Source organism: Paramormyrops kingsleyae, chromosome 19 (genome assembly GCF_048594095.1).
Source record: "Paramormyrops kingsleyae isolate MSU_618 chromosome 19, PKINGS_0.4, whole genome shotgun sequence".
NCBI classification, from domain to species: domain Eukaryota; kingdom Metazoa; phylum Chordata; class Actinopteri; order Osteoglossiformes; family Mormyridae; genus Paramormyrops; species Paramormyrops kingsleyae.
Window position 1 is genome coordinate 3,802,167 of NC_132815.1, and position 23,018 is coordinate 3,825,184.

General features: G+C 45.9%; 1 protein-coding gene across 1 annotated transcript in view; it reads right to left on the bottom strand.

Moving 5' to 3' along the window:
- Positions 1-23,018, bottom strand: part of nt5dc1 (5'-nucleotidase domain containing 1) — a 52,787-nt gene that overhangs the window by 14,013 nt on the left and 15,756 nt on the right. Inside the window, exons 7-8 of the mRNA XM_023810205.2 lie at positions 4,037-4,211; positions 1,006-1,103 (exon numbers count right to left, since the gene is read on the bottom strand). Coding sequence (XP_023665973.1) covers positions 1,006-1,103; positions 4,037-4,211 — 273 coding nt within the window. The remainder of the gene's footprint in view (positions 1-1,005; positions 1,104-4,036; positions 4,212-23,018) is intronic.

Below are 23,018 nucleotides of genomic sequence, written 5' to 3' on the forward strand. Positions count from 1 at the left end.
AGCCTGACAAAGGAGCGGCTATCACGGTCAGCCTGACAAAGGAGCGGCTATCACGGTCAGCCTGACAAAGGAGCGGCTATCACAGTCAGCCTGTCGGCTTGGCAGAATTTGGAAGTATCTACATGCTTCCCAGATTTGGTCTTTTATTTTTTCTCTCTACAACATCCCTTTGGTGTTATTTCTGGAGGGAAATGAATCCAGATGGAGGAAGAGTCTAAAACAACAGTAACTGCACATACATTTTTCGAAAAGATTTAACAGCACTGCTCTCTACTGCATGCAGAACATCAGTAGAAATGACCTTTCTCCATGCATCCATACCATAGCTGTAAAAATACCTATTAACCTTTTAATGCCTCTTAATGGGTTGTTGCTTTTCTTTCTGCTTACCATTTATTTTCTTTTCCAGAATGTATCTGCAGCAAAGTATTTCAGTGCTAATCCAACATTGTGGAACCTGACATTCTACTAGCGGTTTTAATATTATAAAATGCATCAAACTAGAGTGCAATTTACTACCTTTAGCTTAGGGTCATCCAATTCCAGTCCTGGAGAGCCAGAATCCAACCGAGTTTGCAGATTTCCATGCTCAATGACATCAGCTAAGCAGCTAATTACCAGGTTTAGTGCATGTGTCTGAGCAGAGAAATATACAAACTGTCTTGCAAATTGGCCCTCCAGTGCCCTGTACTACAAAGCGGGGTTACTGGCTTATCAGGGTAACTTGGCGGATTTAAGGTACCGCAGTTTAAATGGACTTCATATTTGTTCACTTACAATTTGCTCAGACTACCTTAAATCCGACAAGTTAAGATAAGCCAGTAACCCGCTTCGTAGTACAGGCCCCAGGACGGGACCTGGGGAACCCTGCTCTGGCTGATTAGATAATATACGCTACTTTGTTATCCTGCAAAAGATGTCTTTCTTTTACTGTATCATCCTGAGAATGGCTAGTGTCTCTCGATTCACGGCAAGACGCGCTACCTATGCATGACAGACACTCACCTAGAGTCCGGAAGGGTCTCTGCTGAGGGACCAGCGAGAAGAAGCCGGGCTTCAGGGCGTTGGTGATGATGACGTCAAAAAGCTCCTCAAAGTCCTTCCTGAAACAGCCACTTCGGATGAGCATCCCAGAACAAACCGAGTGAGAGGTCACAGACTCAAGAGGGACTTGAACAGCCCGGCAATTCGGATGACGCAGAGAGACAAATATTTTGAGTTGGCAAGCTGTGCTCACAGCAGAAACGCAGAAACACTAAACAGTTTAGTTAAAATTGCAGCAAAAAAAAACACAACTTCCACAACTTAAAAGGCAAATAAAGTTCTTATCAAAATGGCAGTAGTTAATTTGTGTTGAACTTCAGCACTAAGCTCATTTCTCCAATGATTGTACTCGCTCTCATTGAACCAGACTGGAACTAATAAAGTCTGGATTATTATATATATATGTAAACCAAGATACTATGAAAAGGACATTATGAACAAAAGTATTCAAAATAAACCAGATGAGGGTCAAGTCGGATAAAACGTTTCGACATCAGAACTGCAAACCCACCATTTTTTACCATTTCTCTGTGGAAATAACCGTGACTTTGACTGCAACTTCTAATCATTTTGAAGCATTCATTTTTATACAGTAGAAGTGTAGCTCTACACTGCCACAATATTCAGCATTTTTTCAATTGCACCAACAGCTTCCAATGAACAAGCGTTAATGGTGAATGAGACCATGAAAGGAATAGAGCAAGCCAGGAATGGGAAGCCAAACCTCACTAAGAACATAACTCTACGTACAGCGTCGAGACGGCAGATGTAATTCTGGTCAGCACACTGGCCTACTGGTTCAACCTCAGAGTTCATTTCCTGGCTCATTCCCAGCCGTGCATGTCCAGCCCACGACTTAGTCGCGAGAAGCTTGGGCTTTTGTGGGTCTTCGGCGAAACATGAAAAACTACGCTCCTTCCCAGATGGTTTAAAGCGAAAACCACAGAAGCGGTGTGGACTCTCTGCTCGATGAGTCCCTGGTATTAGGCCGCCACCACACAGACGACACGCCTGCCCACACCACTCCAGATGTTTCCTCCAGGGACTGACCTGAGGAGCAGCACTAGGGAGGAAGCTTCACTCTAAGCACTGGGGAGCCTGAGCTCAACACACAAAACCAAGGCTGCCTACCCAGACCAATAGGACTAGAGGTTCCCGATAACCTTACGCACATCAGAAAGATTTTAATTAAAGACAGTGGTTCTGAGATGCTAAAGTTTGCAGTGTTTTGGTAGGAGGCAGAAATACAAGACCCCACAGGAAATAGCCACAGGAAGAGGCTCCACCACAGGACTCCCACAAGACAGAAGGAATGGCTCTGTGCTGGGGACTGCTTTGGGAGACTGACTAAGAAGGCCTGCTCTGTGCTGGGGACTGCTCTGGGAGACTTTCTAAGAAGGCCGGCTCTGTGCTCTGGGAGACTGACTAAGAAGGCCGGCTCTGTGCTCTGGGAGACTGACTAAGAAGGCCTGCTCTGTGCTGGGGACTGCTCTGGGAGACTGACTAAGAAGGACAGCTCTGTGCTCTGGGAGACTGACTAAGAAGGCCGGCTCTGTGCTGGGGACTGCTCTGGGAGACTGATTAAGAAGGTCTGCTCTGTGCTGGGGACTGCTCTGGGAGACTGATTAAGAAGGCCTGCTCTGTGCTGGGGACTGCTCTGCGGAGACTGACTAAGAAGGCCTGCTCTGTGCTGGGGACTGCTGTGGGAGACTGATTAAGAAGGCCTGCTCTGTGCTGGGGACTGCTCTGGGAGATTGATTAAGAAGGCCTGGTCTGTGCTGGGGACTGCTCTGGGAGACTGACTAAGAAGGTCGCTTCTGTGCTGGGGACTGCTCTGGGAGACTGATTAAGAAGGCTGGCTCTGTGCTGAGGACTGCTCTGGGGAGACTGATTAAGAAGGCCTGCTCTGGGAAACTGACTAAGAAAGATGGCCCTGTGCTCTAGGGCCACTGGAGTTGGTTGTGGAGAGAAGGATGTTGCACAAGCTGCTCAAAATTATGGACAATTCTATTCACCCCCTACACAACCTACTGGCCGGACAATAGAGTGTTCTCTAGACTCCTTCAGCTCTACTGCACCAAGGAACATTACAGGAGGTCATTCCTGCCCAAGGCAATAAAGGTAAAAATAATAATCTTTATTCATACAGCACTTTCCATATGTGGAATGCAGCTCAAAGTGCTTCACATATGGGATTAAAACATAGATATATAACTATCTATAATTATTCTTGCACACTACTGTATATCTCAGTAGTGAAGTATTTTAAATCTACTATAGTAGTTTCTGCATATTTGTTCATATATATATATTTGTAATTTGTAATTCTGTGTTGTCTACCCTTATGCCTACCTCATGTCTGTGTGTCATTTATATGAGTTGCTACCTTTAACACAAAAATGTCCGATTCGTAATAAATTAGGAAAGTTATCTGAATCTGAATTGTGGGGCTGAATCCGCTACCTGGGTTCTATTCGAAGTATTTTAATAAACTAGCATAAGTGACCTTGAGGTATCGCAAATGCCTAACTGACCTTTTAAGTTTAAGTATATGAAGACTAGAGCTGTACCAATGCTGCAATTAATCTTTAAATCAAAGTTCAGTTTTTCATGATTTTTCATCAATATTTATTGCAGTAGCGTTTAACGCTGGTAGTCGTTTTTTTTAGCGTCTGCTGATTAAAAGTATGCTGTTTATTTAGCTTTGCTCTCTGCACTGCAACGCAAAAACGCAGTGAAACTGCCTCTGAAATGTTACATGCATGTTAACAAATGTTAACAGGAACCCACACGACCGACGTGACAGTAATCATTATGCGTCAGCTAAAGAAGCTTCCGGAAACTGGGTGGGTGATTCAGAGGGTGCAGGTGTGGGTGATGCCCAGATGGATCTGGAATGCGATGACATGAATCTGTTGCCCGGAAGTGTGCGGCTAGGCCACCGGCCCCCCCGAGCCCCCAGCCCCCTGAGCCCTTGGGTCCCCGCACTCACCCCAGGATGTGATCGCACACCAGCCGGCAGTAGTCGCTGTGGGAGCTGGTGATGAGCAGTAGAACCTTGCCGGAGTTCTTCATGGCACGCAGCCAGGCTTTCAGGGAGTCAGAACAGGGTTCCAGGTACCGGCCTGGGTCCCTCTTCACGCTGGGGAAATACCAGCCGGAATCCTCTGGGGGGACACCACCACACAAAAGCATCAACGTCAGCACTAAATCTCTCCTTCTATATTTACACTTCACCTGGAAAAAATATGTGAACTGAAGGTTCGAGTACATCAGGATTCTTCCACGGTGCCCTCAGTCGAGATTTAAAAATTACAAAGACGACTTTGACATACAAAAAGGTGCATTCAGGTTTTTACAATAAAACTAAATAATTAAACAGACAGTTAGATGAACCACGTGCTTGAGTCATAGATAAATAAGGTAACTAGATCATCATAATTTCTCTCCCATACTGGTTTTCGCTTTGCTGTGGTCAGATGCATATATACATGGCTGTAGGAAGCACGGGCCTTCAGCGATGGGTTCAGCCTCCTTCTCTTTGTAAGGATAGCACTCCCTGTAGTACCAGCTGTACTGCTTAACAAACTGTTTGCTGCTCTGGCTAATGGAACGTGTCATTTGCAGGAATAAATGCCAAAATTAACCAAATGGATTTCTGTATGCAAAAGAATTTCTGAGTACTTCTTTTGCACTCCAAGAGATGGACATACTGCCAGAACAAGGTCTCACTGCATCCCCCTCAGCTCCCCCCCCCCCCACCCCCTCCGGCCCAGCAACAGTTTGTTTTCCTGGAAGTTTGGGAGTCCAGCCTACAAAGCATTTGTTTTCATTAACATAAAACATTCCAGACGAGATCGTCACAGATGAGCTGCACAACTGAGACAATCTCCAACTCTTTTCAAAGTCCACCTTGGCCACAAGAGAGCAAAGGAGATGTTCTGAGGGTTGGGAATGGGGCGGGGGCTGCTTTATGGGGGGCGGGGGGCAGCTTTATGGGGGGAGGGCGGCAGAGCTAATGAAAACATTTTTTTCTCAGGCTGGTGAGAGACATCAGTCTTTAGTACAAAGGTGCATGAAGATATACTTGTCAATCTCTAAAGGAGTTCGGAACTTCCATCCACACACATAATTCACGACAAGGCTATATTGTACAAGGACTATGTGCAGTGCATACTTTTCTCATTTAATATGAAATTTGTTCATTATGGATTATTACATTATCAGCATGACGACCTGAGTGAAAAGCTGAATCTTTAAAAAAAATTACACGAATTCCAGACTTTCATAGCATTTGTTACGTCAGAGCCAGAGTGCACTCAAATTGACTCCACAAGTTTGTCCAAACCCTGATGATCAATGGTGTCCTAGTCTGATGTGAGGACGTTCCAAAGAGCATCTTGTGACATTACTGAATGCTTGGCTTTCTCAGGCTTCAAGTGCTCCCATAACTTTTCAGTGGGGTTGAGGTCAGGTGACTGTGGAAGAAGGTCGATGACAGTCAGTACTTCTTGGTCTTCTGAGGTCTTGCAGAGCTTTGAGGCATGTTTGGGGTCAATATCCTGCTGCCCCCAGACTTGAATATTCCCACTGCCATGCTTCACTGGTGTTTTGATACTCTGCGGTATGAATCTCTCTTCCTTTCATCTCCTTATATAAACCCTTCTGTTACTGGCATAAATCTGACTTGGATTCTTCAGTAAATAGGCCTTTTTCCCAGTGATCCACTCTGAAATGCTGGTACGTCTTGCCCCATGCCAAAACTTTGTTTATCTCCAGGATTAAATTTTTTCAAAGTGATCTCAGACTTTTGGACCCCAATATGTACTGCAACACTATTTTTTGTGTGTTATAAATTACTTTTAAATAATTGGGCAGCTGTCCAGATATGACTGACATTCAGCCAGGATACAGCAAATACGGCTTAAGGAGGTTAGTTTCAGACTAGGGGTCAACACAATGCCACCGCAAAGGCCCATGGGAGAGATGCCACCTCAGAGGCCCATGGGAGAGATGCCACCTTAAAGGCCCAAAGGCCCATGGGAGAGATGCCACCTCAGAGGCCCATGGGAGAGATGCCACCTCAAAGGCCCATGGAAGAGATGCCACCTTAAAGGCCCATGGGAGAGATGCCACCTCAGAGGCCCATGGGAGAGATGCCACCTCAAAGGCCCATGGGAGAGATGCCACCTCAAAGGCCCATGGGAGAGATGCCACCTCAGAGGCCCATGGGTGAAATGCCACCTTAAAGGCCCATGAGAGAGTGCAGCACTGGGGCTCTGCTTCATGCAGGAGGGCAGTTTTCAGCTGTTTCTCCCCTGACAGCATCCCTATGCAGCAAACCCCCTGTGTCGTTCAGTTTGCTCTCTCCAGGGGCACCTTTGAGATATTTAGATAAACTTTGAGGTATATTTACTTAAAGACAACTAAGAACTCCCATGTTTCCCATTTATCTACATGGAAAATGGATAAAATCAAGCTTAAAAAAACCCAAAATCAAATGAGTCACACATTAGCAGTAACTCTCTGGCAGCGGTTAGCATTACATCTTGAATGCGGGGGGTTCAAATCCCGCCTCTTCTGTGTGTGTGTGGAGTTTGCATGTTCTCCATGTGGCGTGTGGGTTTTGGCAGTAAACAGCATATAAGTAAGCTAACTGGTGTCTCTAAATTTTCCATAGTGTGGATATGCCCCCTAATGGTCTGGAACCATCTCCAGTCTTCCCCCTAGTGGTTGGTACTGAGAACTACAAACGATATGAAGCCATGAACCTCCAGAAGATCTTTTAGATTTTACTGCCCCCTCGTGGTTGAAGTTTAGTATCACACTAAATACCTCCATTTAGAAGTCAGGATTTCCTGTATGTGTTTCCATGGAATTTCAAGCTCTTCAATACTGACTGTAACATCAAAACATTCACCCTTTTCCTACCAGGGAGCTACCCCCTCCTGCAAAACAGATTTAATTCCCTAAACATCTATCTATCCATCTATGTTACATCCATCTATGTTATTTGATAAAATAAGGCCTGAGAATCACTACAACCCTATACTGGATCAGTCATAGAAGATGAGGTGTGTGATGTAATTGCCTGACCCTGATTTCTGATTTGAAATCAGTAGGTGGCAGTGTTGCGTGCCACGAGTTCACCAAAAAACCATAGACAAACACTCAGACCTGCCAAAACACCCACACTGACAATCCCCCAGTCCAAACCAATCAGGCGCTCAGTTTGCCACATCTGGGCTTAAAACCATTCATTTTAAAGTGTGTTGTGTCTCATCTGCCACGTCATAAGTCCTACAGTTAAAAATAGCCAGAGTATGTCCTGCTCTCACACATTTAGAATGATAAAACTACAAACAAACTAACATATACTATCAATTCCTATTGTTACTTTCAGAGCAGGAAGGAATCCCTAATGAAAAAACCTTGAGATAAAGGGGTGACTTGCTATACATATAAACAATCTGTGCTAATCATCCTCTGAAGAGGTTTCCCTTAATAACTCATTAATTATCTCTGAACACTGTAACCAGTTTCATCACTCTGACACTTTTTTCTTGGGTATATTACACTCATCCATCTTTCTGGGCTCATTGTGGCTCCAGGCAAACGTCAGAGGTTTCTGGGGAGAGTCGGACGTCGGACTCACCAAGTGTGGCCTCTGCTCTACCTGGCTTTCCTGCCCCCCACAGTAATGCTTGGGGGGGGGGGGGGGGTGTCACTGATCAGCTTCAAAATCAGTGCAGCTAGCTGTTGATACCCCTTCCAAGTGAACCAGCGAAACACAGGGATCCGTCATGCATTTAACATGCGATACAGGCCACAATGCAATGTCAAAATCACCCTACGGGGCCAACAAGGAATCTTTTATTTTTCCTTTAACAATTTCTCATGTAAATTCAGAGCCAGCTAGTAAAAAATAGCAAAGAACCCACAAAGAAAAACTTAGCTCATCTAAAAAAAATAAAAAAAATAAAAATAAAACTGTTTTACTACTTGCAACTATTATAAACTCTGTGCTTTATTGTTAAAAACTGGTGCTTGCCAACGATACAGCCTTTTAAAATACGCAGCACTAGCTGCATTTCCATGGGGGCCCGTGTCCAGGCAGGGGGCTGCATTGCACCTGTCTGACCCCTGGGGGGAAACGCAAAGTGACAAACACAGCCGATGCCGCAGCCATATTTAGCAGAGCTGCCACAAATTGCTGCGTCGAGTCCCTTATGACGCATTTTTCAGTCTTTTGCGGCAGAGGAAAGAAAAGGAGAATCATAATTTGCAAACTCAGGGTAATGATATCGGTGAGAGGCATGAAAACCTAAAGCTCTTGAAATTCCCGACCTTCCAAAAGCGTCCATGTAACCCAGCAGCTGAACATACGGAGGGGACATAAATAAAGCTCACAGGCCTGCAGGCTGGCGTTAGACTGCCTTAATAATGCGGCCGTTTGCATCCTCCTCTGTATGCAAAACGGATTGGTGCAGATGGCGTCGGGCACCACAAGAAGAGAGATACGATGAGGGAGACGATGAGGGAGACCATGAGGGAGATGATGAGGGAGACGATGAGGGAGACGATGAGAGAGACGATGAGGGAGACGATGAGGGAGATGATGAGAGAATGAGGAGAGATACCATGAGAGAGACGATGAGGGAGACGATGAGGGAGACGATGAGAGAGACGATGAGAGAGACGATGAGGGAGACGATGAGGGAGACGATGAGAGAGACGATGAGGGAGACGATGAGGGAGACGATGAGGGAGACGATGAGGGAGACGATGAGGGAGATGATGAGGATGGACTCGTTCTGCATCTCCTCGAGGTAGAGAAGAACATGCCCCACTGTCACCTCCTTGAAAACGTGGCAGGAAGCTTTTGTTTGGTTTCATTCATCATTCATCCAAAGAGGACTGAATGCTGCTGAGATATTAGTGGAAATCAAAGAAAGACACAAAGCGCAGATGCTGGCGCTGACTGGTCGAGTGTCATGGCACTATGAAGAACATTCAAAGAGATTAAACCAAAGCATCCATGATACTTCTCAGTATTTTCCACATAAGTCCCACTTAGAGAAGACTAATTCCAGTACAAACCCAGCTGCTAGTATCTCTCCAGAAACTGGTTAAAAAGACCTTCTACTGCGTCTTCATTTTTCATCACAGAATTAACAGAACACCCATCTTACAAAACCAGTACAAGGTCAGGGTGGTGTAGGAAACACCCCCCCCCACACACACACACAATTCAGGTTAAATGGATGATGGTCTTGCATCCTGATAGCTCAGATGTTATTATGGCAGCCAGATGTGACATTACTCAGGACCCTTAGCACTCACAGGGCTTTTGGCTTAAGCCTTTGGAGTAGGTATGGTAAGGTTAGCAGTCAATCATATCCTGTCACATTACTAGCATGTATATTTAAAGTATCACATCACTGGCAATGCGTGGAGATGTGTATCGCATTGGCATCAGTGATGGAGATGCACGTCCCTACTTTTAAGAACTCCGCCCATCCATCCATCCATCCATCCATCCAAGAGAGGGTCAGGGGAGCCTAGAGTTTATTCTAGGCAGCTAGCCCACTGTGTATAATTCCTGACCAGAAAAAAACAGCTTCAACCGAGCCCCCCTGACACACAACCCCTCCCACCAGGGCCCCTCTCCTGGCCGTGCCTGGGACAGATTGTCCAGTTACCCCCTAGAGATGGCAGGCCTGCAGCTTCTCCAGTTACCCCCAGAGGTGGCAGGCCTGCAGCTTCTCCAGTTACCCCCCAGAGGTGGCAGGCCTGCAGCTTCTCCAGTTACCCCCCAGAGGTGGCAGGCCTGCAGCTTCTCCAGTTACCCCCCAGAGATGGCAGGCCGTGAAGGCTTCTCCAGTTACCTCCCAGAGGTGGCAGGTCAACAGCTTCTCCAGTTACCCCCCAGAGGTGGCAGGCCTGCAGCTTCTCCAGTTACCCCCCAGAGGTGGCAGGCCTGCAGCTTCTCCAGTTACCCCCCAGAGGTGGCAGGCCTGCAGCTTCTCCAGTTACCCCCCAGAGGTGGCAGGCCTGCAGCTTCTCCAGTTACCCCCCAGAGGTGGCAGGCCTGCAGCTTCTCCAGTTACCCCCCAGAGGTGGCAGGCCTGCAGCTTCTCCAGTTACCCCCCAGAGGTGGCAGGCCTGCAGCTTCTCCAGTTACCCCCCAGAGATGGCAGGCCGTGAAGGCTTCTCCAGTTACCCCCCAGAGGTGGCAGGCCTGCAGCTTCTCCAGTTACCCCCCAGAGAGAGCAGGCCTGCAGCTTCTCCAGTTACCCCCCAGAGGTGGCAGGCCTGCAGCTTCTCCAGTTACCCCCCAGAGATGGCAGGCCGTGAAGGCTTCTCCAGTTACCTCCCAGAGGTGGCAGGTCAACAGCTTCTCCAGTTACCCCCCAGAGAGAGCAGGCCTGCAGCTTCTCCAGTTACCCCCCAGAGAGAGCAGGCAGCGCTTCTGAGAGACATACGGATTTTAAAGATCTTCTGTGGGGCCTCTATCTCCAAAACTGTATTTAAAATACAAAACAAAGTTGGTGAAAAGTAATCAAAGAGCTAAATGAGCTGTTTGTGTCCATACATCAAATCCGGCAGAAAAAAGTGAAGGCTTTCATATGTCTGGATGCCAAGTGCAGAGTTACTCTTCTCCAAAAGAAAAACTACCGACTTTCAAATCTGTCATTACAAAAAAAACAAAGTAGGGAGGAGGGGATATAACGTTCGGATCATCGCTGGCCAGTTTCCACTTCTCTAGACTGCTGCATGTCCGTTTCTAGCACATTCTGGCTAAATAAGTTCCAGTCTCAGCTCCCATTTAGACTGGCAGACCCTAAAATGGCCAAGGACTGCAGAATGATTTGCAGTGGGGCAATTCCAGCATTACGGCGGTGACATTTAGACTCGTACTGGCAAACAAAATATCCTCAGAACCTGGAGAAGCTTAGTACCAGTGTGTCTGTTTTCGTATGTTTTCATGTAACCTCTTGGGTTGAATATAAGGACAAATCCTGGAAATTCACTGAATACGATGCAGGAATCCACCACATAATTCAAGCACGGTCACATGGACATGATACAGTAGCTATTTCATTAAAAATCTAAAGGAAATTATCAAACGATCACCTCTCACTGTAAACCAAAACTATCCTGCAAACATACCCCAGTCCATCCACAGCAACAACCCATAAAAGAATTCATAAGTTATGCACAATATCATTATACCCCTGAAAATAATCAAATTAACACACAACACACTAAATTAATGTGGCTAAGTGTATGTGTAAAGTAAAGTATGGACCTATAATTCAGTGACATACCAGAGGAAGTCTCTGGAGATGGTTATACATTATATTTCCTGTCAGACTCTGGTGTTTTATTCAGTCTTGTAGTAAATGACAGTAGTACTGGAAGTGGGGGTGGGGGGTTGGGGTGGGGGGCAGAGTGTTCATGGGAGTGTGGCCACTTGGTATCCCTGGGCGTTTAAAGCTTTGATGGCCTAGAAGCTGGACGCATCTTCTCCTCCACATGCCTGCTGTCGGCGGGGAGACACAGCTGCTGATTAGAGGACAGAGGGGCTGGAGGCTGAAACTAAAGATTCAATTTCAAATCCCAGCCAAATGAGCCACGGTCTGCTGTGGTGACACACGGCAGTCACGCTGACGGATGCTGCTGTGGTGCGGAGGTGAAATCTCACCGGGCAGAGCGGGGAAATTCCAACCCGAGACACAGATGGTAATTCCAACGAGGCCCAGAAAGTGTGCTGTTTTAACGACGGTTACATCTATCATGCACGAGGATCACTTTGCCAGACTACTGTAGCAACAGTAAAAATAAGCAAAAGAATCTCCACCTGCGGAGGGGAGTTAGGACTCATCTTATCGTATGGTATCTTATCTTATTGTTGTTATACAATTCCTCCAATCCCTTTAAGGGATAATAATAAGCCAAAAATCAGGGATTCATTCCGGCACTGATACTCCCGACAGATCGTCCCCCCCCCCAGCCCAGGGCCACCCAGCCCGTCTCTGCCTGACATATTTATTCTATGCTAGAAGCAAAAAAAGAAATTAAAATTCCCCCTAACCTCTATGACGAGGCTCTAACCAGCAGATCAAACACAGAGACCGTCCCTGTGCCAGTGGAAAGGCTATGCTGCTGAGTACAGCATGGCTCTAACCTGCAGGGCAAACACAGAGACCGTCCCTGTGCCAGTGGAAAGGCTATGCTGCTGAGTACAGCATGGCTCTAACCTGCAGGGCAAACACAGAGACCGTCCCTGTGCCAGTGAAAAGGCTGTGCTGCTGAGTACAGCGTGGCTCTAACCAGCAGGGCAAACACAGATACCGTCCCTGTGCCAGTGGAAAGGCTATTCTGCTGAGTACAGCGTGGCTCTAACCTGCAGGGCAAACACAGAGACCGTCCCTGTGCCAGTGAAAAGGCTGTGCTGCTGAGTACAGCGTGGCTCTATCTAGCAGAGCAAACACAGAGACCGTCCCTGTGCCAGTGGAAAGGCTGTGCTGCTGAGTACAGCGTGGCTCTAACCAGCAGAGCAGACACAGAGACCGTCCCTGTGCCAGTGGAAAGGCTGTGCTGCTGAGTACAGCGTGGCTCTAACCAGCAGGGCAAACACAGAGACCGTCCCTGTGCCAGTGGAAAGGCTGTGCTGCTGAGTACAGCGTGGCTCTAACCAGCAGGGCAAACACAGAGACCGTCCCTGTGCCAGTGGAAAGGCTGTGCTGCTGAGTACAGCGTGGCTCTAACCAGCATGGCAAACACAGAGACCGTCCCTGTGCCAGTGGAAAGGCTGTGCTGCTGAGTACAGCGTGGCTCTAACCAGCAGGGCAAACACAGAGACCGTCCCTGTGCCAGTGGAAAGGCTATTCTGCTGAGTACAGCGTGGCTCTAACCTGCAGGGCAAACACAGAGACCGTCCCTGTGCCAGTGAAAAGGCTGTGCTGCTGAGTACAGCGTGGCTCTATCCAGCAGAGCAAACACAGAGACCGTCCCTGTGCCAGTGGAAAGGCTGTGCTGCTGAGTACAGCGTGGCTCTAACCAGCAGAGCAGACACAGAGACCGTCCCTGTGCCAGTGGAAAGGCTGTGCTGCTGAGTACAGCGTGGCTCTAACCAGCAGGGCAAACACAGAGACCGTCCCTGTGCCAGTGGAAAGGCTGTGCTGCTGAGTACAGCGTGGCTCTAACCAGCAGGGCAAACACAGAGACCGTCCCTGTGCCAGTGGAAAGGCTGTGCTGCTGAGTACAGCGTGGCTCTAACCAGCATGGCAAACACAGAGACCGTCCCTGTGCCAGTGGAAAGGCTGTGCTGCTGAGTACAGCGTGGCTCTAACCAGCAGGGCAAACACAGAGACCGTCCCTGTGCCAGTGGAAAGGCTGTGCTGCTGAGTACAGCGCACATTGCTGCCTGTCTTTTGAATAAAAAATAGAACAGAAAAACTATAAATAAGCTGCAGTATTGTGACAAATGCAAGATTTAGAGACAGTTTTCAGTTTGCTTATTTATTTTAAAAAGCAAGTCGCCACCAAGCTGATTGATACCGTATTTGCATGGGGGGGACAGGGTGGTTTCGTGGATAGTGCTGTTGAGGGGGGGCAGGGTAGTTTCGTGGATAGTGCTGTTACATCATATCTCTAGGGCCGTAGGTCTCAATCTCAGCCCTGTTCCTGCATGTGCTTCCTCCCACAACCGAGAACCATGTGGCTACAGGAAGTGATGTCAGCAGGCCAGCTACCATGTGTGAGTGTGCCCCGCACTGGGCTGGCACGGCCTGCCGTAACGGACAACAAGCTCACTGTCACTCCGTACTGTAAGTGGTTTCGAGGCTGGATGAGTGTTTTTGCACTGAGGAAAAAAAAATAAACACGAATGCACATTTAAATGTATAAAACATTTAGTCTTATTTTAAACAGGAGTTCACAGCAAGCAAATTGGCAGTTCTGGTGCAAACATAATACACACTGCACAACAACATAAAATGCTGTATTTGACTTGATTTTATGACTTCTATGTTATAATGTTATGTTTAATTAATCTATCAATACAATTTTGAGGCAGATACAACCTAGGCTTTTACTACTCTCCTTTAAATTTCATGAAATTTTATTTAATTTCATTTTATCCATCTTGTTTCTATGTTTATTTTCAGGTATATTATACTGTAAAGCACTTTGAGCTGTATTCCTTCAATGAAACGTATAAAAATAAACAATCCTGTCATCTATCCTCCAAAGCATAAGACGCTGACCTGTCATCCCGCTGGGGAGGAGAGGGTCTGACACGGCCAGGCCTTACTGGCTGACTGCTGCAGACGCCCCCCAGAAAGATGTCGGGCTTGGCTAACGGGGGTAAGTCGCTTAATCCCCTCAGAGACATGGCACGGATATTTCCTAGGGCCCTCGACTTGCGTTTGGACTGAAGTAAGAAAAAAACCATAACAAAAAACATGTTCTGGACATCGAGGAATCCCAATAATCAAGCAAATAACTGTCAGGTGTACAACTGGATATTTTCTGGAATATTTTATGGGTAAAATTTGTTCTGCTCTGTCCCACGTTCCAGTCGATCTTTAGAAAACAGCCCTTCCACTCTATCAGAAATCCACTAGCAAGGACTGCATCACATCAGAAAAAAGTTCTCGGAGTAAAATGCCACAGTCTTATACATCACAATAAACTTGGACGAACCTGTAACCAACGAGGGAAACTAAAAATAACATTTCCACGTCAAAAACGAAAAGTCTGCCAGGTCCCTTTCCAATCGCAGATCAAGTCCCAAATTACACACACAAACAAAATTCTTCACTCCATTTAGCTCCGCAAATCACAGAATGAAGTATGACGGAGAGGCTCAGTATGATCATCAGCTCCGTGGGTCTGACCGTGTGCATGTCCAGGCAAAAAAGAACCATAAAATGAAATATATATATATATATTAATACTTCTGGACTTATTACTGTGGAAAAACACTACTTACAGGACAAAAGTATATCTGGAAAAAACTCACTGATCACCCGAGTCACATTTGCGAGCGTATTTAATAATTAGTAGGAAAGCTACTGACCTGACACAGTAAACATACATTCCTTCATCAAAGCTTCTCTGTAGAAGCATCAGAGCAATAATACATTGCAGTATCTAAATACAGCAGTGACATTTTCCCTTATTTAAAATTCACAGCCCGCCAAGGAAACCAAAATACGGCCTGAAGTGAATCTGAGCTGTCAAAAACTTTGCGGGATTAAGGAAAATAAAAAAAATTTTAAAAAAAAACAGAAAATAGTAAACTGTCAGGCGCACTCCACCATATTCACTGTAAATCACCACTGTAAATCACCACTGTCAATCAGGCCTCTGTTCAGGCATAATCTTCTCACAGACCCCTTATAAGGAGTAGCTGCATTTGAGGGGAACAAAAAGGCAACTTTACTTTTCCTTTGAATATTTATTTCTATACTTCTCTGAGATGATGACAGGACACCTTCGGAGAATCCTTGGGTACGGCTGGTTTGACTTTGTGTCGAATGAGCGGTTGATAGAGGAGTCCCGAATGAGGCACATTACCTGCATTGTGAGGGAGCATCAGTTACGGCACTACGGCCATGTGGCGCGTTTCTCTGAGGGTGATCCGGCTCACAGGATCCTCATTGCTGAGGGGACGCCCACGTGACACCTGGCTGCGGCAGATGGATGGCCATTTCCGGGGGGCGGGACTGGACCCTGTATCTGCCTGGGGGGTCGCCGGCCGGGATCCCGAAGAGTTTTGTCGTGTGGTGGGTGCAGCAACACGCTGCATCAGTGCACACTCCCCAACATGACCTGAACCTATACCCAAAATGTTTTCCATTTTGGCTAACCAAAGTACAGTAGACTCATACGCCGGTCCAAAAATCCATTTAAACATGATTTTTCTGCAGGAATTCATTTTTCCCAAAAACCAAGGAAGAATGTGAAGTGAGTTGGTCCATACAGAGCAAAAACGCAAAGTTTCAACCCCATACTTCATATAAACAGAATGTTTGTATGGTTTACTTACTCATTTAAATGAATAACTTGCACATATAATTTAAAAAAAGAACAATCAAGCCTATAACCAAAAGCAAAGTCTCTCCACGTGTTGCCTGAGTGAATCGTGCTTGGCCACAACGACCACATCAGGGCTACCATTAAACGGCTTCAGTGAAGAACAACGCACCCTTGACCGGCTACTGGGTATAGACTGTTTTGTGTACCATAACCCATAAGCACCGCGTGCCGCAGTAGCGCACAACCGCAGGCGAACATTACTCTTCTAGGCAGTCAGAATGACTCAACACTTCCTTACGAATCAAAAGCAATGCGGCGGAGCCAGAACCTCCATCTACACATTCATCCACCCAGTACAGGGTCACACTGCTCTGCAGGAGGCTACATGAAAGGCACAGGTCTGGAAGACAGGAAAACCGGAACGCGCCCTGTAGCTTCCCTCCCCGAGGATGCTCACGCGGCCAGACTACTGTAGCAACAGTAAAAATAAGCAAAAGAATCTCCACCTGCGGAGGGGAGTTAGGACTCATCTTATCGTATGGTATCTTATCTTATTGTTGTTATACAATTCCTCCAATCCCTTTAAGGGATAATAATAAGCCAAAAATCAGGGATTCATTCCGGCACTGATACTCCCGACAGATCGTCCCCCCCCCCAGCCCAGGGCCACCCAGCCCGTCTCTGCCTGACATATTTATTCTATGCTAGAAGCAAAAAAAGAAATTAAAATTCCCCCTATCCTCTATGACGAGGCTCTAACCAGCAGAGCAAACACAGAGACTGTCCCTGTGCCAGTGGAAAGGCTGTGCTGCTGAGTACAGCGTGGCGCTAACCATCACAGCAAACGCAGATACCGTCCCTGTGCCAGTGGAAAGGCTGTGCTGCTGAGTACAGCATGCCTCTAACCAGCAGGGCAAACACAGAGACCGTCCCCGTGCCAGTGGAAAGGCTGTGCTGCTGAGTACAGCGTGGCGCTAACCATCAAAGCAAACGCAGATACCGTCCCTGTGCCAGTGGAAAGGCTGTGCTGCTGAGTACAGCATGCCTCTAACCAGCAGGGCAAACACAGAGACCGTCCCTGTGCCAGTGGAAAGGCTGTGCTGCTGAGTACAGCGTGGCTCTAACCAGCAGGGCAAACACAGAGACCGTCCCTGTGCCAGTGGAAAGGCTGTGCTGCTGAGTACAGCGTGGCTCTAACCAGCAGGGCAAACACAGAGACCGTCCCTGTGCCAGTGGAAAGGCTGTGCTGCTGAGTACAGCGTGGCTCTAACCAGCAGGGCAAACACAGAGACCGTCCCTGTGCCAGTGGAAAGGCTGTGCTGCTGAGTACAGCGTGGCTCTAACCAGCAGGGCAAACACAGAGACCGTCCCTGTGCCAGTGGAAAGGCTGTGCTGCTGAGTACAGCGTGGCTCTAACCAGCAGGGCAAACACAGAGACCGTCCCTGTGCCAGTGGAAAGGCTGTGCTGCTGAGTACAGCGTGGCTCTAACCAGCTGGGCAAACACAGATACCGTCCCTGTGCCAGTGGAAAGGCTGTGCTGCTGAGTACTGGCAATCACACCTTCTACAGGGACACTTAACATTATTCCAGTGCATTTTCTCTCAAACATTCCGCTGGGTGCTGAAGTGTTAAGATTCCAAAAGGTACAAAACTCGTTAGCTATAGTCAAATCAGAAATGTACGAACCAACACTCCTAGAGACATACTTTTCTTTTAATATGTAATTTGCAGTAGAGTTGGGTAATTCCAGGTTTGTTTCAAACAACCACTTGAGCATAAAGAGTCACGGTCACAGAGAACTCAGCTGGTTGGTTGAAACAAAATCCCGGTCTGGACTTTTACTCTCTGGACCTGAATTACCCACCTCTGGTAATCTGTGTAATGATGTTCTTTCATTGACAGTGTCTGTAATAAAAGAGCAAGGGCAGTAGGTATTTACTAAAGAGCACATTTGCGTTTGGTGTGTGTGTGTGTGTGTGTGTGTGTATTATGTTTATGACTAGATCAACACCGCTTCAGTTCCCAAACCTCTCCTTAGGGGCACCTCAGCCGTTCCATGCATTCATTAAATTTCACCACCAGCTCAAATAATTAATTAATTAGTTTAAATAGTCAAAGAAGTATTGATTGGACACATAAGGTGTGCTAGTGGTCAAGCCAAGAAATCATGGCTGTATTGAATAGCTGCAAATATCAGGGTGACTTTAGGAGAGGTTTTTCAAATGGTTAAGCTGACACACGTTGACAAACATAATATCATAGTTGTACACTTAAATGAAGATAATTTAAACACCATTTTCATGAACTTATGCACAGTCCTGAAAATGACAATGTTATCTGTTGCTTTGTTATTCCCAAGATTCCACACTATAAGAAATCAGACAACTGCATCAAATAATTTTTTGACAAGATATCGACTGTTGCAATTACTACAGGTTAATGAACCACAACTCTCTTCTAGAAGAGCATTTGTTTACTTGCGGTTGTAAATCAGGAGGCTAAAAGCCCTTGATATGTGTCAAATGAGACTTTCGTGAAGAAGGATGGAACACCTTATTTTTGGATTCGCCTGAATGACCACTACAGGTATCTTCCGGAACTGCATGCCCTGGATCCTTCTCTCAAACATCTCCCCAGTAAAGGAGACAAAAGAACACAGATACTATCTACACAAAGCTGAGAAGCAGAGAGGTGTTTCTGAAACCTCAATCGTTCCAGTACAAGGTGTCAGTGTTTTTGTGCTGGTGGTGGATGTTGACACTTCGAAACTGCAGCTGCACGTGTTGCATTGATGCATACAAACAAGAGCAAAATGACCCATTCAGCTGTGAGATGGAGGCACAGGTGGGGGACGTAAACAGGGCTCGATTCCTCACATACTTCTCTAATTACTCCTAGACAATAAGCATCTTGTCAGCCAACTTCATCTGTGCTGTCCCATAACAGTCTTGCTGGACCAAAGAAATATCCATTTTGGGAAGGAGGGAACAGTACTCTGTCTTTAAAGGTCTCTGTGTTCTGCTACAACAATCAAGGCTTCCAGAGCACAATAATCTCGCGTCTTCACATTTCCACTCTCAAACACACCCCCACACCATGCGCATCAAACTCAACAGTAATTCTATTAACGCAGAGTGTGACTGAAGACTCACATTTTAAATACACAGGCAACACTAAAAACTGCTGAAACACTACAAACGATACAGAAAAGCAGCTAGACTACATGCTTGTTTTGATCAGCTGACCTGTTTGCACCTGGGTGATGCAGGCGAACAATGTGGGTCTTCCTGCTGTTTCTCATATATTTCATCACCATATGATTTTGGTATAATTCTTAATCTGGGTTGTGTGTGTTTTCAATCCAACAGGCACATGTTTAAGGTGAAGGTTAACGGAGAATAATGTTTCGTTAAAAGGTAAAGTTAAGGCAAAGTTAAGCGTTTCAGTCTTAAAAACATGAATGGCAGAAGGCGGTCTTAAGATGAAATCCAGCAGAAAAGGAATTAAAATTATAGACATCCAAAAACACTCAGTGTTTCATGCCATTTCACATTCTGTTCATCTCTATCAAAAACAGATCCAAATGGGTCTGTCAACAATTACAAAACCATAAAAGCAAAATATTCAATGCAGAACTATCAATCAACCAAAAGGAAACAACCAAATGAAAAATGCTTTTCGCACCCTGCCATTTTAGTAGTGTCCCCAAGGGAATTTTTTATGAAGCATCACATATTTTGTACGGGGACTAAAAATACCTTTATGAAAACATTCACAACTAATGCATGCGAATTACCGTAATTTAGCGCAGGGATTAAGGCTTGGCACACCAATTCAGAAAAAAAGCTTTTTAATAAGACAACAGGTTATGTGTACATTATTGTCAGCATATTTTAATGTGTGTTTTCACATATCTCATTCTTACCATCAGTTTAGTCACCAGTAGAGCAGTTTGCCATATGTGCAGTTTTTTTTTTTTGCTTTTTTCCACAATACTTGTTCTTTCTCAATATTGTTTTCCACAGTAATTATTTTGAGATGTTCATAATCTCACAAAAACATGCAAACCAGCATGAAAAAAACATTGCTAGGTGCTGCCCTTGGGACTCATCTAACTCTACAGGAAATCTACAGCTGGGCAACATCTCAGAACCGGGGTGATTGCCCATCCAGACTTGTGCGCGTGGGCCACAGCACGTTAATGACACGCGATCTGGGCCACAGCGCGTTAATGACACGCGATCTGGGCCACAGCACGTTAATGGCACGGGATCTGGGCCACAGCGCGTTAATGACACGGGATCTGGGCCACAGTGCGTTAATGACACGCGATCTGGGCCACAGCACGTTAATGGCACGGGATCTGGGCCTCAGCGCGTTAATGACACGCGATCTGGGCCACAGCGCGTTAATGACACAGGATCTGGGCCACAGCGCGTTAATGACACGCGATCTGGGCCACAGCGCGTTAATGACACGCGATCTGGGCCACAGCGCGTTAATGGCACGCGATCTGGGCCACAGCGCGTTAATGACACGGGAACTGGGCCACAGCGCGTTAATGACACGGGAACTGGGCCACAGCGCGTTAATGACACGAGATCTGGGCCTCAGCGCGTTAATGACACGCGATCTGGGCCACAGCACGTTAATGACACGCGATCTGGGCCACAGCACGTTAATGACACGCGATCTGGGCCACAGCTCGTTAATGACACGCGATCTGAGCCACAGCACGTTAATGACACGCGATCTGGGCCACAGCACGTTAATGACACGGACGCTGTTCATGCCGGACAGAGACTCCAATATATTTTGCAACAAATTAAATAGAAAATGAAAGGAGAATGAACCCAAAACCATACACATGAGTACATAAGCCCTTCGCTCTGAGTCAAATTCCACAGCTGGTTAGAAACTGCTATGATATGATGACAATAATTCTATGCACAGTGCAAACCTACAATTTCACAGGCAGCCAACATCTAGTTACTGTGTCTATATAAAGTATCTGGTCAGCAACCCCCCCGCCCCCCCCGGTGGTTCCATTTTTATATTATATGGATATGAACAGAGTCATGACTTATTGTCATTAGAATAAATGACTGTAAAGCACTAACTTCTTGCCCAACTCTCATGGGCAATTCAATCTTCTTTCTTTTTAACAGGTTATTTACAAGTTATGAAATGTCAAAGCTGACCCTATTAAGCTACTACATGAAAGCCTGTCATACGTATCTATATCATACATATACGACCAGACAATCTGCATACAACAGCATTCTGATATTTCACGTTTGTTTGAAAGGACCCATGTGAATAATTACAGGACCTTCAGAAAAGGAAGGTAGTGAGTAGAGGACGATGTAACTGGATGGCAGGAGGTTTCTCCTTTAGTCACCTCAGCACCAAGTCCCACAAATCAAAATATCCTCTCAGCGAGGAAACAGGATCTGAAGCTGGACCAGTGACCAGAGGCTTGTCTAGTCATCAGCTCAGATCCAAAGGACTTTACTGAAAGGACTGAGGTAAGTGAACTTAGGCAATTAGGCAAACCTCAAGAACACTGAAATGAACACAAACATCCTCCATTTGAGCTAGAAAGTAAATAAGAGAAAACAAACTTGCCGTAATGTTTAGCTCCATTCAGGACTTACTTCCCAAAAACTTTTCAGCAAATCGAAATAAGATCTATAGAGGTTTCATCTGAAGGTCCCAGCAAATTGCACCTCAGTGATTTCAAAACTTGTTTTTACTACATAATTTTGTCCACATTTAACCTAAAGAACTGCTATTGATACCTTCATTCATAAAACTGGAATTAAAACAATTAGCAAATGGATATTAAAATGTGAAATCAGAATCCTGTTCACTTCCCACACAAATGGAGACATAAAAGTTTATAAACCTCTATGTGACAAAACCCTGGCAGAAAAGGAAGAGCAAATGAAAAACCGGGAGTAAAATATTACTCCATATTCAGATCATCTAGGGAACTGATAATACTGTCAAATAAAATATTTTTTTTTTAACTGAAATGAAACAAATCTGGAGAAATCACTGAAGCCTGGAAAAAACACAAAAATGGATCTTATTACTCTTTCCTGGAAAAAAACAAAACCACAGGACACTGGGGCACAAATTGAAATATCATACAGCCAGGATCGTAGTCAGGCTTTACAGTGTCCTGCCTTGATTTTAACTGGTCACTTGTTGGAGGTGAGCTACACAGACCTAGAAGGAGGAGGATGAAGATCGACAGAAGACCACGTCATAAACAACCTCCCCGCCCCCCACCCGCTCAGAATACCGATATCAGGTGAGGATAATCAGTTTTAGCATCAACATAGATCTAATGCTTTTGTCCACAGTATAAATACATGCAAAAATAAAGATTGTGCAGATCTGAGTGTCATGAGCTACCAAGAGAGTCACAGTCTTGTAAGCTACCCAGCACACAGCCCATGACCCCAACCCCACATACAAGTATTTATAGACAATAGGTGGATGAACACAGCCAGTTTTTACTGTTATAGTATTTTTTGGTTTGTTCTCTGTTGCTATTTGTCTTTAAGATGCTGCAACATGTAAGTCTCCCCAGTGTGGGATCAATAGTCTTATTGTCTAAGTGCAAACAAAGCTTCAAGCTCCGTAGGCCGATGCCTACTGATGCCAACATTATGACTCTTTCCTTAGAACATGCCTACTTATAGTCTTCTTTGACTCATTTCTATTGGTTTTGACTTAACTCTCGTATTCATGTTTGGGGGCGGCACGGTGCCCCAGTGGGCACTGTTCCCTCACACCTCTGGGACCAGGGTTCGAGTCTCCACCCTGGCTCCCTGTGTGTGGAGTTTGCATGTTCTCCCCGTGCTGTCATGGGGTTTCCTCTGGGTACTCTGGTTTCCCCCAACAGTCCAAA